General features: G+C 34.8%; 1 protein-coding gene across 20 annotated transcripts in view; it reads left to right on the top strand.

Moving 5' to 3' along the window:
• The window catches only part of LOC149474329 (protocadherin gamma-A3-like), a 440639-nt gene that overhangs the window by 171228 nt on the left and 249418 nt on the right, over nt 1–19993 (top strand). The window contains exon 1 of one of the 20 annotated variants that reach the window (XM_089658893.1): nt 1736–4277. The exons of 17 other annotated variants lie outside the window; for them this stretch is intronic. In XM_089658893.1, coding sequence (XP_089515019.1) covers nt 1857–4277 — 2421 coding nt within the window. In that variant the 5' untranslated portion in view covers nt 1736–1856. Of the gene's footprint in view, nt 1–1735; nt 4278–9341; nt 11649–13960; nt 16483–19993 lie in introns of those variants that run through there. 2 more of the 20 variants (XM_089657085.1, XM_089659067.1) reach the window with 2 other exon arrangements.

Below are 19993 nucleotides of genomic sequence, written 5' to 3'. Positions count from 1 at the left end.
TACATTAGTTAATCTGACTGCCTTTGTTGGGTCCAGAAGAATTTCTTTTTCTTTGTGTGGCAAAATCGGGAACCATCTGCTTTTCTTTTCTTTGGAGCAGCAAAGAACTGAACTTGACAGACATTAATGACAGTAGTAACACTGATAATAGTCTGCCCGTGGACTGGCATTGCCAGGGCTTATTCAGATTGGTTTACCAGCCACTGGCAATGGTACGCGGAAATCAACATTCATATTGCAATACCTGCACATTGTTTTCTCACACAAATACAAATATGCTGTCTAGTAATCATGCTTTAAATAATCAGTTTCATTCACCTTTTGAACTTTGCTTTTTTCTTCATCCAAAATGCACAGAAAGTAGGTTATGTGGTTGTCAATGTCATAGTTCACATCAGTGCTTGCAGTTCCAGTGCGTTCCAGAAAAAAATGTAGAACATGCTGAATTTTTTCTGCACAGAACTGTACTGGAATGTGGTAAAACGCATAAAAAATGCACCAGAACACAACACACTGGAACGCACCAAAATGCATGAAAAATGCACTGTAACGCACATGTCCCTATTTAAATTGAAGAAAAAGAGAGGAAAAAATTTACTAGAATTCATAAAAAACGTACCGGAATGCATCAAAAACACAAAAAAATGCACTGGAATGCATAAAAAGCACAAAAAAATGTGCATGCGAAAACGCATCCGGAACGCATCTGGAATGTGTTTCTATAGTGTGAACCTGCCCTTAATGATGCACGCTTTAATTTTCTCCTTTTTATGTGTACTGGATTTGTGCAAGATATTCACCTTTCATATAAAGTAACTGATAAAGAAGATAGTCACCCATCCTATTGAGCACCTGTATTAGCTTTGGCAGAGTTTAATGGCAATAAGTGGGGTAATGAATGAGGTGAAAGAATCTCCATAGGTGAAGTTCCTATCAGATCATTTAAAGAATAATGCTTGTGTGTTCTTCTTTAATACAGGTTCATATGTATATATATATATATATATATTTATATAACCTTTCTTTGCCTCTCCAGAGTATACAACCTTGTTCCTGTACTGTAGGTTGTACAACAGAGACCATTTTTTTGCATAAGCAGGAGCATAGTACCTTCTTCGCAACATTTTTTCAATGTGTTAGTGGAGTATGCAGAAAGTAAATAATGATTATAGTTTGTTAGGTCAAGAGTTTGTTTTTTCATGGAATGTGCAGCTTTAGGGCCTCTCTTGGGTTTAAACTGATGTCTAAACACCCACTGTGGGATTTCTACAGTAAATGAAGAGAGAGTGAGAAATGTATGTAATTTTATATATATATATATATATATATATATACTGTGTATAAATATATATATATATATATATATATATATATATATATATATAAAATAAATAGCATTTTGTACAATGGTGCACTATTGATCACTCAAAGAATACGGTATATAAAATGCTAAAAAAAAAATGATTGATAATATTAAAACTCTACAACAGAAGTTGTTTGATATGAAAAATGGTCTGCATGATATTTAGTTAGGCTACAATAAAATCTTAAAATAGCCTTACAATTTAGTAAGTTTTACTGAACAAAACATTAGCATTGCAGTTCCTCAATTACACCTCAGAGCGCCGCTGTTTGACCAATAAGCAGAAAAATACAGAACTGGAGATCCACTGGTATTTTCATCATTCACACACACTGCAGATCTGTATGAAGAGACACAGCCATTTTCTGGATTCTGGATTCTCTCAGCAGGAAGGTGCTGGATATTTTCTCTTTTCATTAACAAGGGGATTGAACAGTGCCTTAGTCCTGTCTCACTGGATTACAAATATAAAAAAATATTTGGAAGATTCCAGATGCTGAAAATAGAACAGATGAAGCCAAAGACATACAAAGGACTGAGGTGGCAAGTATTATTTTCCTTATTATTTTCCTGCCTATATCATTCAGTCTCTGGTCAGATTCATTATTCAATTGCAGAAGAAATTAGGAAAGACTCTGTTATAGCAAATATTGCAGATGATCTTGGAGTAGATATTAAACAGCTCTCATCTAGAAAGCTGAGAATTGTGTCACGGGACTCAGAAAAATATTTTTATGTGAATGTAGATAATGGAAATCTCTATGTGAAGGATAGGATAGACAGAGAGACATTGTGTAGAGCAGCAGTTACCTGCTTCCTAACCTTTGATGCTGTGGTTGAAAATCCTTTCAATATTTTCAAAGTGAAAATAGAAATTCAGGATATTAATGACAATCCTCCAGTGTTTTATCCTGAGACCTTCACTATAGAAACTATTGAACTAACATCACCAGGAACAAGATTTGCTTTACAAAATGCAGAAGATCTGGATATTGGTATTAATTCGGTACAAACATATAAACTCAGTGACAATTCACATTTTACACTAAATGAGAAGATTACTACTAATGGTTTTAAGTCTCCTGAGCTTGTGTTGGAGAAATCACTGGATCAAGAATTACAGAATGTTCACAAACTGATTTTAACTGCTATGGATGGAGGAAATCCTGTGAGATCTGGAACAGCTGTAATACGAATCATTGTTATTGATGTTAATGATAATTTTCCAATATTTTCTCAAGAAGTTTACAAAGTTAGTGTGAATGAGAAGAGTGCACTAAATACTACTATAATCAATGTAAATGCTACAGACAAAGATTCTGGTACAAATGGACAAATCACTTATTCCTTTAGCAAAACATCAGGAAATGTCCATCCTTCTGGCCTTTTCAGTATTCATCACAAAAGTGGTGAAATCAAAATAAGCAAGATGTTGGATTTTGAAGAGACAATTAATTATGAACTTTCCATTCAAGCTAAAGATGGAGGAGGACTAGCATCCCATTGTAAGGTATTAGTAGAAGTCATAGATGAGAATGACAATGCTCCAGAAGTATCCATAACTTCATTGTCTTCACCCATTCCTGAGAATACAACACCTGGAACAATGGTAGCACTCATTGAAATTCATGATAAAGATTCAGGAGAAAATGGACAAGTTGACTGCAGCATTTTAGAGGAAACACCTTTCAGCCTAATATCATCTTCTGATAGCTATTACAGAATGGTGACTACAAATAATTTGGACAGAGAGACAGTTTCTACTTACAACATCACAGTGTTAGCTAGAGATAGAGGAGCATCTCCTCTATATAGTAGAAGGATAATCAGATTGGAGATATCTGATGTAAATGACAACCCACCAGTTTTTATGAAATCTTCTCATGTTGCTTATGTACCAGAGAACAATTTACCTGGAGCCTCAATCTACAGAGTACAAGCTTTAGATTCTGATTATGAAGAGAATGCTAAAATTACATATTCCATATACAGTGAAGATTTCCCAGTGTCCTCTTATTTTGCTATCAACATGGAAAATGGAGTCATCTATGCTCAGAGCTCATTTGACTATGAAAAGCACAAGGAATTTATAGTACAAGTTAAAGCCAGAGACAATGGTTCTCCATCATTGAGCAGCAACTCAACATTAGTAATCCGAATAGTAGATCACAATGACAATGAACCCAAAATCCTGTATCCATATCCAGAAAATGGAGGATCAGCTGTGTTTGAGATGGTCCCTTTTGCAGCAGAACCAGGATCCTTAATAACAAAGGTGGTTGCAGTGGATGCAGATGTTGGACACAATGCTTGGCTTTCTTATCATTTTATACAAATATCAGAATCATCTTACTTCACTATCAATGAGCATACAGGAGAAATCAGGACATTACGTTCTTTTCAAGAAAAAGACATATTGAAACATAAGGTTGTGGTTATGGTGAAGGACAATGGAGATCCTGCTCTCTCAGCTACAGTCACTTTAAATCTTGCTATTGCCGATAACTTCCAACAGGTGATTCCTAAAATAAGCAATCAGATCAATGAAGATTCTCAAACCAATCTGCAGTTGTATTTAGTAATTTCCCTAGCCATCATTTCATTTTTATTTATCATTACTGTAATTTTAGTATTTGTTTCAAAATGCAAGCAACCAAAACCCACTCCATATCTTGGACCTCTAAGTGCAAATTTGTATCCAACAGTCGATCCCAGAATACTATCTATGTACAGCGATGGAAACTTAACCCTTCCATACTCCTACAATGTTTGTGTGGCTTTGGATTCATGTGAAAATGACTTTACCTATGTGAAATCCAAACAAGAAGTTCCTGTAGAAAATCTAATTGATGCTGATGACTCAGGACTTGGAAATGGAGATGGAAACGATGCATCTTCAGACAGTGCTATACAGGTGAGTATACAGCAAATCCTCAGTAACTTGCAATAGTAATTAAATTAAAATGCAGATGCTTTTCAAAACATTGCCCATGCATTTTTCTCTAAATTCAAATCTATTAACTATTTTTTATGTTCAATGGTTTTTCATTAGAGGGTTTTTTACACTTTTTTTTCATATACAGTAAGTACATGCCAATGTAACTTACTGTGTATGTATAGTAAGAGAGTCTCTCATGGTTCCAAAAATTGTCTTCTCTGCAGCATATTTGCATTTGCTTGATGGAATTTTTGTCTTTTGTTAGTTTGCCGTGTGTTCAACATATAATAAACTATGTGACAGCTTTACTCCTACAGAAGTTTTGCATTTATATAATATTGGAGATTATGCCATCTGTCTTTGCTTCTACCTTCTGCTGAAGATGGACATGCACATGGGGTTGGTGGAGTTGTGTTGGCACCAATATAATTTGTAAGGGTGTTTCAAGTGTACTATGTCTGTGTTGCTCTAGAACAGTCATATCCAAACCTATACGGCCATATGGCAGCAGGAAAAGTCTGATTGCTTGATGTAAGAATTGGAGGTGGTTCTTGACTTAGAGCCTTTGATAATTCAGCACATTCTGCATTGTCCATGCTTGCCAGAACCTTATGTGTTGTCCAACAGCATCAATACTACCATACACTGTATCTGTTTTTTTTATATCTGTGTTTGATTCTATACGTCTAGTGGAAAGTAACATTAAATTTGTACTAATTTCTAGAATTTTTTTATGTATTAAAACCATTAAAATTGTAAAAGAATAAAAAATACTGCTTTAGAATATTGAGATGTTGAAAAAAACATGTTAACACCTTGTGCCACTTGCACCATAAGGGTTCATAACTTGGAGTCCACCACTCTGCTGCACTATGTTCATTGAAGATTTTTTGCCCTCATTCAGACTTATCAAATGATGATACTCTGATGGAGAGGAGTGGCCACACAGAAATACAAGTTTCTGTATGGGGAAAAACAGCCTTGGTTTATTCCTCCTTCAACTACCAAGTACAAACCATGATTCTACTGATCCTACTGCCACAGTATTCCACAGCAGCTGCCATTCCCATCTTTATTTTAGCAACCATTTAGATGTTGGAAAAAACTGCTTTCAGCTTGGGCTCTATAAATTTGAATGTTTCACTATGTCCAAATCTTCTGCCTGTGGTCCTTCTTCTTCTCTTTTTTTCTCTGTTATGGAGAGTATACTGAAAGCCTTTTTTACATGTTTAAAGACATGGAAACCAATAAAGAAAACATTAGTTTTCTTCCACTGAAAGGGTTATATTGTTTCTAAATGCTTATATTTATGCACTGCATTGATTATATAAAGCAGTGATTGGAGTTCTTCAAAAAAGGAAGATAATGTTGGTTAGAACAGTTGTTGTGGGCTTGATATGCAGAGCTGAACACTAAAGCTAAAGTGGTGTGGTTTTAAAATTCTCCAAACATGTGACAGATTTTGTGTCTAATAGAATGTCAACATTTCTCCTACTATACGTAGTATAAATAGTGTTAGGGTTTAGGACAAACCAGATACTAGGATTCAGCAGAAGAAACTTACTACTGGAACACTGAAGGTATTTAGGCTGTTCATGTTTTTGAACACACCTGAATTCTCACAACATTTACCATTTGTTGGTGAAAGTATTCTACAATATAAAAGTAATATATATATATATAAGTAATGCAAGATTTTATCTTTTCGATATGTACTACTTTTTAACTGTTTTGCTGGTGACACAGGTCATATTGCTTGAAACATTAATTATTTAATGTATTTGCAAATTAATACTTACCATTACTGTAAATTCAAGTAGAGTTGTTAATAGGAAAATGACAGTGTCAATAACATATATCTGGACTGGACTATATTCATTTGTCAGTCTCATTATAGCCATTAAACCAAATACCCCTGAAGACATATACACATTTGTACTGTATATACTTCTCAAGCCTATGTTATCAACATGGCAAGGTATTCCAAAAATTGAACATTGGGAAATCAGTTTAGAATTCTAACTCAGGTGTCTGACTTATTAAAAACATTGCTGTTTCTGTTTGTGCTAAATAAACTTTGAAATCCATGGGGTTGATTTACTAAAGAAATAAAAGATGTGAATAAGGTGAGGAAACATTCACTTCAATCATCCAGTCATATGTAGGCAAATTTAAATGAAATATTTGTTATTTGCTGTGCACATGGTTGGGAATTAAAAATGAACAGAGTTTTACCTTACTCGGCTAAGTTAAATACCTAGCTAGCTGAATGTCCTTTTTACTATATGAGCATTCTCTACAACTTAATCAATCAACTCTGTTAAATGAGCAATCTCCTTTTTTTTTTTATTTAAGGTATAGAGGTTGTTCAGTTTGCAAAATAAATAGTACCTGAGCTTAGTAAATATAATGAAGCTGTGTTAATTGAAATCCTGTTTTTATTATTTACCGTGCAAATGATTTGGTTTTAAAAGCTAACTTCTCCTCATTTACTGAACTTGATGAACATTCACTTTCGCAAAGTGCAAATGTATTTGATTAGTGAGCAGGCTCTACTACTAGTCAATTAATCAGTAAATCAACCTCTATGTGTCAAAAACACAAGTACCATAGTTTCAAAATGGTGTTCTCATATTTAACATAAACTGAAGGGGTTGATTTACTTAAGATTGCACACTTTGAAAGTGCAGTTGCCTTCATTTTCCCCAGAACTTAGTGAATGTGGTGAAGCTCTGCTGATTTACATCATCCAATCTTGTGCATAGAAAAATGCTGTTATTTTCCTTATATCCTGATTGGATATATTTAACAGATACGCTTCTTCATATTCAATAAATTCTAGGGAAAATGAGTGCAACTGCACATGCAAAGTGCCCAGTCTATTTGCTTTTAGTAAATCAGCCTCTATGGCTATTCAGCATATGATGACCATGAAGATAACATTTTGAAAATGTGTGTGATACTTGTAGTTTTGACACAAACAGATTAATTGACTAGTGGTAGAGCCTGCTCACTAATCAAATATACTTTTTCTTTAGTAAATCAACCCCATAAATGTGTAGTTTTGATCGTGGTGATCAGCAACCCAATGTTTAATGCAATTTTTATCATAGTTGTACTGAAATTCCATTAAGGACCATAAAAGTCAGTTTGATAGTCTTGAGCATCAGGGAATGCTTGATTTTTGTTTACTTATTTACTTATCTTTACATAATATTAATATTGTATTTTATGGGTAATAGTGCGGCCATTTTTTTAATATAAGTTTAAAGACACTTCCAAATGTTTTTGTTTGTTTTAACTAGATATTAGTATAGTTATACTATGTGTGTCGTTTGTTTGTCTTACCCTGTAATGATGAGCTCAAATGTTGTAGCTGCAGGTTGTAGCATACATGTCCATGTATGGGGCAAGCAACATCATGTTCTGGGTCATACAACATCTACGTAATGCCTTGTCAATGTTATGTGTTTCATTGCAAAGGTGGGAGTGCTATTGTGATGAAGCACATCTCTTTCCTTCATTGCTCTGCTTGTTTGCGCCTGCTTCAGATGTAATTACTAGTTCATACATACCTTAGGAAATAGATATCTTGAAAAAAAAGGGACAATGCTTCACAACCAAAGATTTATTGTAATCACAGATAGTTTCTTTAAAATGAAAACATCATTTTTTGAATTACACAATTAAAATATTTACATAAAAATCAACCAAGCACAAGGTATATTTGAAAAGCAATTTTTTACAGCAGTCTGCTGATTTTTCTGTTGTCTCAACATGTTTCACCCATTGGGGATTCTTCAGGGGATATGACACCTGCCTATTCCAAAATTACATACAAGAGAAATAAAATGGATTACAGAAATTTCTAGGAACCTTTGAACAGTCAGTGAACAGTACATTCAATTTTATCTGCAGCCTTTAATCTGCCATGCTTACCCTGAATCAAGCTAAAGAAAAGAGATGATTTTACGAATGATAGCAATAATTGGGATCCAATAATGATCACAGGGGGCATTGAAGGACCAAGAAGATTTGTAAACAAGACCACAAAAGGTCGGCCAAATGATGGAAGAACACTGGTCCCAAATTCAAGGGAATGGCCTCACAGAAGCTGAGAGCATCGCATAGACAGGGCAGACCTTGTTCCTATAGCATTTCTTATACCTTAGGAAATGCTTAAATTTTGGTTGACCCCAGAAATCTTATACCTGTTATGAGGAAAAAACAAATTGGATCTGACTGTGGATAAATATATCAGATAATTTTTCAAATACAGTTTACAGAGATATTCTTCTAATTTGTTTTAGTTAGTGAAGAATTATAATTTCATAAATGGACATTATTGTTTATCCCCATGTATAAAATGTAGATGTAAATAAATAATACATACTATAGTATGTAGCAAAAACAGATGTCACTAGATATGAAATGTTCAGAATGATATTTAGTTCTTTTAGGCTTAAATAAAACATTTAAAATATCGTAAGCTCCAAGGATCAGGGCCCTCCTATCCCTCTTGTATTGAACTGTATTGTTGCTGTATTGTCTCCCTTTATATTGTAAAGCGCTGAGCAAACTGTTGGCGCTATAGAAATCCTGTGTAATAATAATAATAATAATGATAATAACAAAAATAGCCTTAACATACGTTTTACTGAACAAAATGCTAGCATTGCAGTTCCTCAATTACACCTCAGAGCGCCACTGTTTGACCAATAAGCAGAAAAATACAGAGCTGGAGATCCACTGGTATTGTCATCGTTCACACACACTGCAGATCTGCATGAAGAGGAACAGCCATTACTGGATTTTCTGCAAAAGGTGCTGGATATTTTCTCTTTTCTTTAAGAAGTGGATTAAATGGTGCTTTCTTTCTCTTGCACTGGATTACAAATACTGTATATAAAAAAAATTGACAGAAGATTGCAGAGAATGAATCAGGTGATGCCAAAGACATATAAAGGACTGAGATGGCAAGTATTAATTCCCCTCTTATTTTTCTGCCTGTGTAATTCAGTTTGCGGTCAGATTCATTATTCCATTGCTGAAGAAATGAGAAAAGACTCTGTTATAGCAAATATTGCAGACGATCTTGGACTAGATATTGAGCAATTCTCTTCTAAAAAAATGAGAATTGTGTCACGAGACTCAGATACATATTTTTATGTGAATGTAGATAATGGAAATCTCTATGTGAAGGACAGGATAGACAGAGAGACATTGTGTGGGACAGAAACTACCTGTTTCCTAACCTTTGATGCTGTGATTGAGAATCCTTTTAATATTTATAAAGTGAAAATAGATATTCAGGATATTAATGACAATCCTCCAGTGTTTTATCCTGATACTTTCAGTATACAGACAATTGAGCTAACGTCACAAGGAACAAGATTTGCACTACAAAATGCAGAAGATCCTGATATTGGTATTAACTCAGTACAGATATATAAACTCAGTGACAATTCACATTTTACACTAAGTCAGAAGATTGGCAGTGATGGATTTCAATCTCTTGAACTTGTTTTAGAAAAATCACTTGATCAAGAATTACAAAATGTTCATGAACTAATTTTAACTGCTCTGGATGGAGGAAATCCTGTGAGAACTGGAACAGCTGTGATACAAATCATTGTTATTGATGCTAATGATAATTTTCCAATATTTTCTCATAAGGTATACAAAGTTAGTGTGAATGAGAGTAGTGCAGTAAATACTACTATAATCAATGTAAATGCTACAGACAAAGATGCTGGTAAAAATGGGCAAATCACTTATTCCTTCAGCAAAACATCAGGAAATGTCCATCCTTCTGGCCTCTTCAGTATTGAGTCAAAAAGTGGTGATATTAAAGTAAACAGAAAGTTAGATTTTGAAAAGATAAGGAATTATGAACTGTCTATTCAAGCTGAGGATGGAGGAGGACTTGTTTCCCATTGTAAGGTATTGATAGAAGTGATGGATGAGAATGATAATGCACCTGGGATATCAATTACCTCGTTATCTTCACCTATTCCTGAAGATTCTTCACCTGGAACAATGATAGCGCTCATTGAAGTTCATGATAAAGATTCAGGAGTAAATGGACAAGTTGATTGTGACATTTTTGAAGAAGCGCCTTTCAGCTTGATTTTATCATCTGATAGCTATTACAGAATTGTGACTACAAGTAATTTGGACAGAGAGACAGTATCTAACTATAACATCACAGTGATAGCTAGAGACAGAGGGTCTCCTCCTCTTTCCAGTAGAAGAATAATCAGACTGGAGATTTCAGATGTTAATGACAACCCGCCAGTTTTTATGAAATCCCATTATGTTGCTTATGTACCAGAGAATAATCTTCCTGGAGCCTCTATCTACAGAGTGCAAGCTTCAGATTCAGATTTTGGAGAAAATGCTAAAATTATATATTCCGTTTACAGTGGAGATTTTCCAGTGTCCTCTTATTTTTCTGTTAACATGGAAAATGGAGTCATCTATGCTCAGAGACCATTTGACTATGAAAAGCACAAGGAATTTACAGTACAAGTTAATGCCCGAGACAATGGTTCTCCACCACTGAGCACCAACACAACTTTGGCAATCCGAATAGTAGATCACAATGACAATGAACCAAAAATTTTGTATCCATATCTAGAAAGTGGGGGATCAGCTGTGTTTGAGATGGTCTCTTTTGCCTCAGAGCCGGGGTCCCTAGTAACGAAGGTGGTTGCAGTGGATGCAGATGTTGGACACAATGCTTGGCTGTCTTATCATTTCATACAAATGTCAGAACCATCTTACTTCACTATCAATGAACATACGGGAGAAATCCGGACATTACGTTCTTTTCAGGAAAATGATATACTGAATCACAAGGTTGTGGTTATGGTGAAGGACAATGGAGATCCTGCTCTCTCAGCTACAGTCACTTTAAATCTTGTTGTTGCAGATAACTTCCAACAGGTGGTTCCTAAAATAAGCAATCAGATCAATGAAGATTCTCAAACCAATCTGCACTTGTATCTAGTAATTGCCCTAGCCATCATTTCATTTTTATTTATATTTGCTATAATGTTAGTCTTGATTTCAAAATGCAAGCAACCAAAACCCACTCCGTATCTTGGACCTCTAAGTACAAATTTGTATCCAACAGTCGATCCCAGAATACTTTCAATGTACAGCGATGGAAATTTAACCCTTCCCTACTCTTACAATGTTTGTGTGGCTTTGGATTCATGTGAAAATGACTTTGCTTATGTACAATCCAAACAAGAAGTTCCTGTAGAAAATCTAATTGATGCTGATGACTCAGGAGTTGGAAATGAAAGTGGAAAAGACACATCTTCAACCAGTGTCATACAGGTGAGTATATAATAACTCTTCAAATATTGGGAATGGTAATTAGATTAAAATGTAGGTACTTTCCAAAACACTGCCATTGTTTATTTTCCTAAGTTCAGCTGTATAGATCACTTGATCAGTATTTAGTATTGACTTGAGGCTCAAAAATGTCAGTCTCTGCAGTTAATTTGATTCATGGGCATTTTGTATTCTATTAGTATGAGTTTTGCTTATCATGCAGTAGATTCACTGACTGATTTATGCCTGGAGGTGCTTTGTATTTAATATATGGTTGGGGCTGTACTATCCGCCTTCATTTATTTGTAAGGTTGTCTCAAGTGTGAACTCTCTGTGCTACCCCAAATCAGTTAGGTTGAAACCTATACTGGAAAATGATTGTAGAAGAATAAAAGTTTGGGTGTGATTGCTTGATTTGAGGAAGTGCAGTTGGTTCATGTTTTAGAGTATTTAATGTAACAGTACCTTCTGCTTTGTTTAACCGCATGTCAGCCTTATATATTGTCCAACTGTACTGTATTGTCCAACTGTAAACATGTATTTCTTTTTTGTTTTAGGCCCATGCCACATCTGTATTTCTTTATTCAGTGTATGATTTGGTAATTTCAGTGAAAATGTAATGTTACATTTGTACTGATATCTAGAACTGTGTTGGAATAATTAATTTATTGAAACCACATTTCATGGAAAAAAATAATGAACACTGTTTTATCTCACCACACTGTGAGGTGTTGAATCAAAACAGTTAACCAACTTACTTGCTTTCACCTTAAAGGAAGGTTTGCATACTTATAGCCCGCTATTCAAACTGTGTGTATTTGTTTCTGCCCCTCTGCTGAACCATTGTGATTGACAGACTAGTTTAACCAGAAGAAAGCATTTCATTTTGATATAGTCCAAGCGTTTTGTCCAGACTTAGACTTATCAAAGTATGATGTGCTTAAAAGGTGACTACGCAGGAACAGAAGTTTACGTTTTCTGTAGTCATGTGTTTAACATGAGTTTAATGATGATCACATTTTCCAGTAAGTTTTGAAAAATCATGGGTAGGATGACTGAAGATATGCTTTTCTACTCTGGGGTGGTACACTTAACAAAGGACCTTTAGTTTGCATTAAACATATGTTCGATTGTGTTACACGTATTTATATAGTTGATCAGTTCTTATAATTTTATATGGTTTTCATTTTCAGAGCTGAAAAACAAAGATGATGGTTAATGCCTACCCTTAATGAATTACACTGTAGCCTAACTACCCATTGATTACCATCATGGGGCATGGCAGGGGTGTGTTCTTTTACCACACACTTTTTAGAAATAGGTGTCGCTTTTCCCGCGTCAGAATTTTAGGAGGTATGACTACATCAGTGTACTTTTTGTGATTAAGGATTCTTAATCACACTATCACTTTAAATAGTGTTCTACATATTTAGCAAATTAGTTCATTTGTATGGAAGATTAGTATCAATTTTAATGTGTTATACTTGCAAAGCATCCACTATATTACCAATTGAAAGTAAAGAGACTTTAGGCACTGTTTCCTGGTAAATTATGCAGATAACTGTCTCCAAAAGTAATGGACCTTCTGGATAATGTAATTTTAATATGGCGGGTTTGTAAGTGAATGCCCCACCTTCCTGGTGCTTGAACCACTGAGCCACATCAGCACAGAACTAGCTGAATGGTTCACTTGCGATATGCCTTGGGAGTGGCTTCATTAGAGTGCAAAAGATTAGAAGGTAGACTTTAAATGATGTTGGTCTAAAAATGTATACAAATAAAAAGACATTACCCACAAGTCATACCTTTTGGAAGGTATTGTTTGCATGATTTTAAAAACTATATTTTGAAACAGTTTGAAAGTATCTGTATTTTGTAGTATGTTAATATGAATTAGATCACAGGGACAACTTGTTAATATTTTCAATACATACATTAGGAAATTCTTGAAATTTGTCCAAACTCAGGAATCTCCTATTATGGGAAAAACACAAATTAAGTATTCTTGGGTATAAACATCTTATTTAATACAAAAGCATTTCAATCTGCTTTTTTCAGACAGTTTAAAAATATATGAAATATCATTAAATATGAAAAATATTCAGAATAATATCTAGTTAAGCTAAAATTAAAATATTTAACATAACAATAACATAAGATCTACTAAGGAAAATGTTAGCCTTGCAGTTCCTCAATTACACCTCAGAGCGCCGCTGTTTGACCAATAAGCAGAAAAATGCAGAACTGGAGATCCACTGGTATTTTCATCATTCAACACACTGCAGATCTGCATGAAGAGGCACAGCCATTACTGGATCAGCAGGAAGGTGCTGGATATTTTTTCTTTTCATTAACAAGTGGATTGAATGGTGCATTTTCCTGTCTCACTGGATTACAAATATAAAAAAATATTTGGTGCAAGATTGCAGATGCAAGAATGGATCAGTTGAAGCTGAAGACATACAAAAGACTTAGATGGCAAGTATTAATTCCCTTCTTATTTTTCTATCTGTGTCAGTCAGTCTCAGGCCAGGTTCATTATTCAATTGCAGAAGAAATGAGAAAAGACTCTGCTATAGCAAATATTGCAGATGATCTTGGATTAGATATCAAACAGCTCTCATCTAGAAAATTGAGAATTATGTCACGAGACTCAGAGAAATATTTTTATGTGAATGTAGATAATGGAAATCTCTATGTGAAGGACAGAATAGACAGAGAAGCTCTGTGTGGGGCAGAAACTACCTGCTTCCTAACCTTTGATGCTGTGCTTGAAAATCCTTTCAATATTTTTAAAGTGAAAATAGAAATTCAGGATATTAATGACAATCCTCCAGTGTTTTATCCTGAGACATTCACTATAGAAACTATTGAACTAACATCACCAGGAACAAGATTTGCATTACAAAATGCAGAAGATCTGGATATTGGTATTAATTCAGTTCTGACATATAAACTCAGCGACAATTCACATTTTACACTAAGTATGAAGATTAGCAGCAATGGATTTCAATCTCCTGAGCTTGTGTTGGAGAAATCACTGGATCAAGAATTACAAAATGTTTATGAGCTGATTTTAACAGCTCTGGATGGAGGAAATCCTGTGAGATCTGGAACAGCTGTAATACAAATTGTTGTTAGTGATGCTAATGATAATTTCCCAATATTTTCCCATGAGGTTTACAAAGTTAGTGTGAATGAAAATACTCTAGTAAATACTACTTTGATTAGTGTAAATGCAACAGACAAAGATGCTGGAACAAATGGACAAATCACTTATTCCTTCAGCAAAACGTCAGGACACATCCATCCTTCTGGCCTTTTTAGTATTAATTCTAGAAGTGGTGAAATTAAAACAAACAAAGAGTTGGATTTTGAGAAGACAAGGAATTATGAACTGTCTGTTCAGGCTAAGGATGGAGGAGGACTTGTTTCCCATTGTAAGGTTTTGATAGAAGTTATAGATGAGAATGACAATGCTCCAGAGATATCAATCAGCTCATTATCCTCACCTATTCCTGAGGATTCTGCACCTGGAACAATGATAGCGCTCATTGAAATCCATGATAAAGATTCAGAAGAAAATGGACAAATTGATTGTATCATTTTAGAGGAGACACCTTTCAGTCTGATATCATCATTTGATAGTTATTACAGAATTGTGACTACCAGTAATTTAGACAGAGAGAAAGTATCTATTTACAACATCACAGTGTTAGCTGGAGACAGAGGGTCTCCTCCTCTATCCAGCAGAAGAATAATCAGACTGGAGATTTCAGATGTTAATGACAACCCACCAGTTTTTATGAAATCCCCTTATGTTGTTTATGTACCAGAGAATAATCTACCTGGAGCCTCGATATACAGAGTTCAAGCTTCAGACTCAGATTTAGGAGAAAATGCTAAAATTGTATATTCCGTATGCAGTGAAGAATTTCCTGTGCCCTCCTATTTTTCTATCAACATGGAGAATGGAGTCCTTTATGCTCAGAGATCATTTGACTATGAAAAGCATAAGGAGTTCATAATACAAGTTAATGCCAGAGACAATGGTTCTCCTTCACTGAGCAGCAACTCAACATTGGTAATCCGAATAGTAGATCACAATGACAATGAACCAAACATTTTGTATCCATATCCAGAAAGTGGAGGATCAGCTGTGTTTGAGATGGTACCTTTTACCTCAGAACCAGGATCTTTAGTAACAAAGGTGGTTGCAGTGGATGCAGATGTTGGGCACAATGCTTGGCTGTCTTATCATTTCATACAAATGTCAGAACTATCTTATTTCATCATCAGTGAACATACAGGAGAAATCAGGACATTACGTTCTTTTCAGGAAAAGGATATACTGAAACACAAGGTTGTAGTTATGGTGAAGGACAATGGAGATCCCTGTCTCTCAGCTACTGTCACTTTAAATCTTGTCATTGCAGATAACTTCCAACAGGTGGTTCCTAATATAAGCAATCAGATCAATGAAGATCCTCAAACCAATCTGCACTTGTATCTAGTAATTGCCCTAGCCATCATTTCATTTTTATTTATTATTACGGTAATGTTAGTCTTCATTTCAAAATGTAAGCAATCAAAACCCACTCCATATCTTGGACCCCTAAATTCAAGTTTGTATCCGACAGTCGATCCCAGAATACTCTCAATGTACAGTGATGGAACATTAACCCTTCCCTATTCATACAATGTATGCGTGGCTTTGGATTCCTGTGAAAATGACTTTACTTATGTAAAATCCAAACAAGAAGTTCCTGTAGAAAATCTAATTGACGCTGATGACTCAGGACTTGGAAATGACACATCTTCAAACAGTGCCATACAGGTGAGAATACAGTAGTCTTCTATTTTTAATGGGAATAATAAAATGAAAATGCTTTCTAAAATACTACCAATGTTTACTTCTGTACATTAAAATATATATACATTACAAGGATTCCAATGTATAAACATGTCTATGTAACTATGTGTGTACCCTGATAGGAGAGCTTGTCATAGTTCAGAAACTTCAATCTTTGCAGCGCCATTGTTTTTTCATTTTCTTTTCATCTTATTCATGGACTTTTTGTCTTCCCTTAGTATGGCTTGTGCTACCATGCAATAAAATACCTCACCAATTTATGCCTACAGATGCTTTGTATTTATGGTTGAGAGAGGGCCATGCATCTTTGCTACTAGAACCCACTAAAGATTTACATGGTTGTAGGGTTTGCTGAGTAGATTTGACATTTATATCATTTGAAAAGTATTCTTAAGTGTGAATTGCCAGTGTTACCCTATAGCAGGTAGCTTCAAACCTGTACTGGAAAACTACCATGGGAGAATAAACATTTGGAGAAATGCAGATTTGGAGAAATGCAGCTGGTTATTGATCTAGAGTATTTAATAAATCAGCATCTTCTGTGCTTTATGTACTACATCAATTACTTCTCTGTGTTAAAAAATTGTAGTCTGACTAGATGCAGTACAGGCACATTTTAATGCAGAGATTTTGATAAATGAGGCATTTGCCACTCTATTTGTATTTCTTTCATCAGTGCATTATTCAATAAGTTCAGTGGACATGTAATGTTAAATAAAATTTATTTCTAGAAGTGTGCTGGAATATTAATATTAGAGATGAGCGAAATGTACTTGGGTCTGATTAGACCCTGGTTTGCAGAACATGACTAAAGTTCAGATGGCGAATCTGAACCCCACTGAAGTCAATGGAAGCTGAATGTTAAAGTAGTAATACACATTTTCTAAAATAATAGAAACAATTGAGCACTGTCCGTGATACTTTTTTTATTTGCACTAACATACAATTTTAAGGTCCTTGAAGAAGGAGGCATCCCCTGAATGCTTGTCCTCAAAATTGTATGTTAGTGCAAATAAAAAAAGTATCACGGACAGTACTCAATTGTTTCTGTCACAAATGCACTAATACGGCTACGGCTACAATCACCTCAATCTAAAATAATAGCGATTGTCAAACAAATGGTAAATTTTAATGGTACCACAACCCTAAAAGTAGTTTAAAATCCAATATTTACTTATAATTATAAAAGCCCATAAAAAAATATATTGTACTTGGTTTATATCATTTACATACATTACATGAACAAGAACAGAGATATCACAGAATAAACCTGAGAGCTTGACCTTAAACTACCCACCCACCATCCCAGGTGCAGGGATGCTAATGGGATATACAGACTTCTTAGGAGGGCCCTTTGTATTCCTGGTACCTAATAAAACTGGAGAAATGTTTATAGACACTTCAGTTGATAATTCAATTGAATTTACATCTGAATCAGATGAAAATATACAGTTTCCCCCCCCCCCCCCCCCTCGCCTTTTCCAGAAATTAACAATAGGAAATCAGTTTGGAATTGGAAACTTTGGCTGACTTATCAAAAAGTGATGTTTCTGTATGTGATATATACACTTTCAAATAAATAGGGTTGATTTAATATAGAGGTAGAAAATGTTTACTTTCACTAAAATAAGGGTAAATCCACACATCTCTAGTCTTTGATTTGATAAAGGAAATTTGCACTGTATATGTTCAATAATATAAGTAAATATGGTAAAACTGTATTCACTCCAGTCATCCAACCATGTGCTAGTAAAAATCCTGTTTTTGTCCTTGGGAAAGTTTACTTTGTTTAGTGAACAGCCTCTGCTGCTTCATTAGTTCAACCCTAAAGTTTCAAACACCAAAATTTCAAATTGTATTATTTGAAAAGTTATTCTTAATGTATACATTTTATAATGTTGATCATAAATTTAATGTTTTGGTATGCTTTTTACTATTACTGTACTGGAATAACCACAACACTGAACTGGATGGATCACATAAAATAGTTTTGTAGTTTTGAGCCACAGATGATATTTGATTTTGTTTATCTTTATCTAACATTAATATTGTAGTTTATGGGTAATAATGTAGCTATTAGTTTAATAATGAAATGTATGATTCATGGATGTATGGATGTGTACATCAATATCACATTTTCCAGGGGATTTTAAAGTGAAAGTAAAGTCAATTTGTCTAGTGGGGGGAGTTTTATGACAGAAGAGATACTGTGGGTCTCTTCTAACATAAATGTTTCTCTCTGTCTGTCAGCATTTCTTCTTTCTGAGTGTAACTGAGCCACTCAGTATATGAAGCTCAGCGTACAATCTAGGTATGATTCTGTGGGAGGATGAAGCAACTCCCATGCGCATGTGCAGGAGTTACATCATCTTGGCTCAGCCAATCAAGATTGAAGAAGGGTGAAGATAGAAGTTCTGACTATGATGGCAGTGTGGATGGAGAACTTAAGGGGGTTATTTTTCCAGGTAATTGTGGCATAATGTGCAAAAATGTAGTGCTTATTTGCACGTTATCTTCAAAAACCTCCTGGAACCAATCTTTATTTTTTTCATCCATGAGTTTACATCTGCATTAAATAATTATAAAGATAGCTGAAGATATGTTTCCTCTCCACTCTTGGGTCACTTCCAGTTCCGGACATTTTTTTTATTTTTTTTAAGCACTAGATCAATGCTTTTTTTGAACTTGATGCTTTACATTGCAGAGGAGAGATGTGGGGTCTTATTGATCCCATATCTCTCCATAAAAAGGACCTGTCACTAATTATTTCTATCACAAGGGATGCATGCATTCCTTGTGATAGGATTAAAAGTGGTTAAACTTTTTTTTAAAGGAACAGTGCAAAAAAAAAAACATAATATATAAATTTAAAAGAAAAGTTTAAAGTGTCCCCATCCCCTCGTTCTCGCATGTAGTGGTGAACACATACATAGGCCATGCCCACATATGTAAACAGTGTTCATACCACACACATGAGATATTGCCATGAATGTCAGAGCAAGAGCAATCATTCTCGCACTAGACCTCCTCTGTAACTTTACATTACTAATCTGTAGAAAATTTTAAAGCATCACCCATGGAGATTTTTAAGTACCACAATTTCACACCATTCTACAAGCGTGCTCAATTTTAAAGTATGACATGTTGGGTATCTATTTACTCGCTGTAACATCCTCTTTCATTTTTTACAAAAAAATCGGGGTATATACTGTGCTTTTTTTTGTTTTCGTTTTTTTACTTAACAAAGTGAAGTGTCATCACATTCACTAAACTCTAGGGAAAATGAGTGCAACTGCACTTGCAAAGTACCCAGTCTATTTGCCTTTATTAAATAAACCTCTATGGCTATTCAGCATTTGCTAACCATGAATATAAAATTTTGAAAATGTGGTACTTGTGGTTTTGACATAGAAAGGTTGATTTACTAAGTGTGATTAATTGACTAGTAGTAGAGCCTGCTCACTAAGCAAATACA

The sequence above is a fragment of the Staurois parvus genome, unplaced genomic scaffold, assembly GCF_062004578.1.
Source record: "Staurois parvus isolate SC_StPar_1 unplaced genomic scaffold, SC_StPar_1.0 ptg000006l, whole genome shotgun sequence".
NCBI classification, from domain to species: Eukaryota; Metazoa; Chordata; class Amphibia; order Anura; family Ranidae; genus Staurois; species Staurois parvus.
This window is presented reverse-complemented; position numbering and strand designations above follow the sequence as displayed.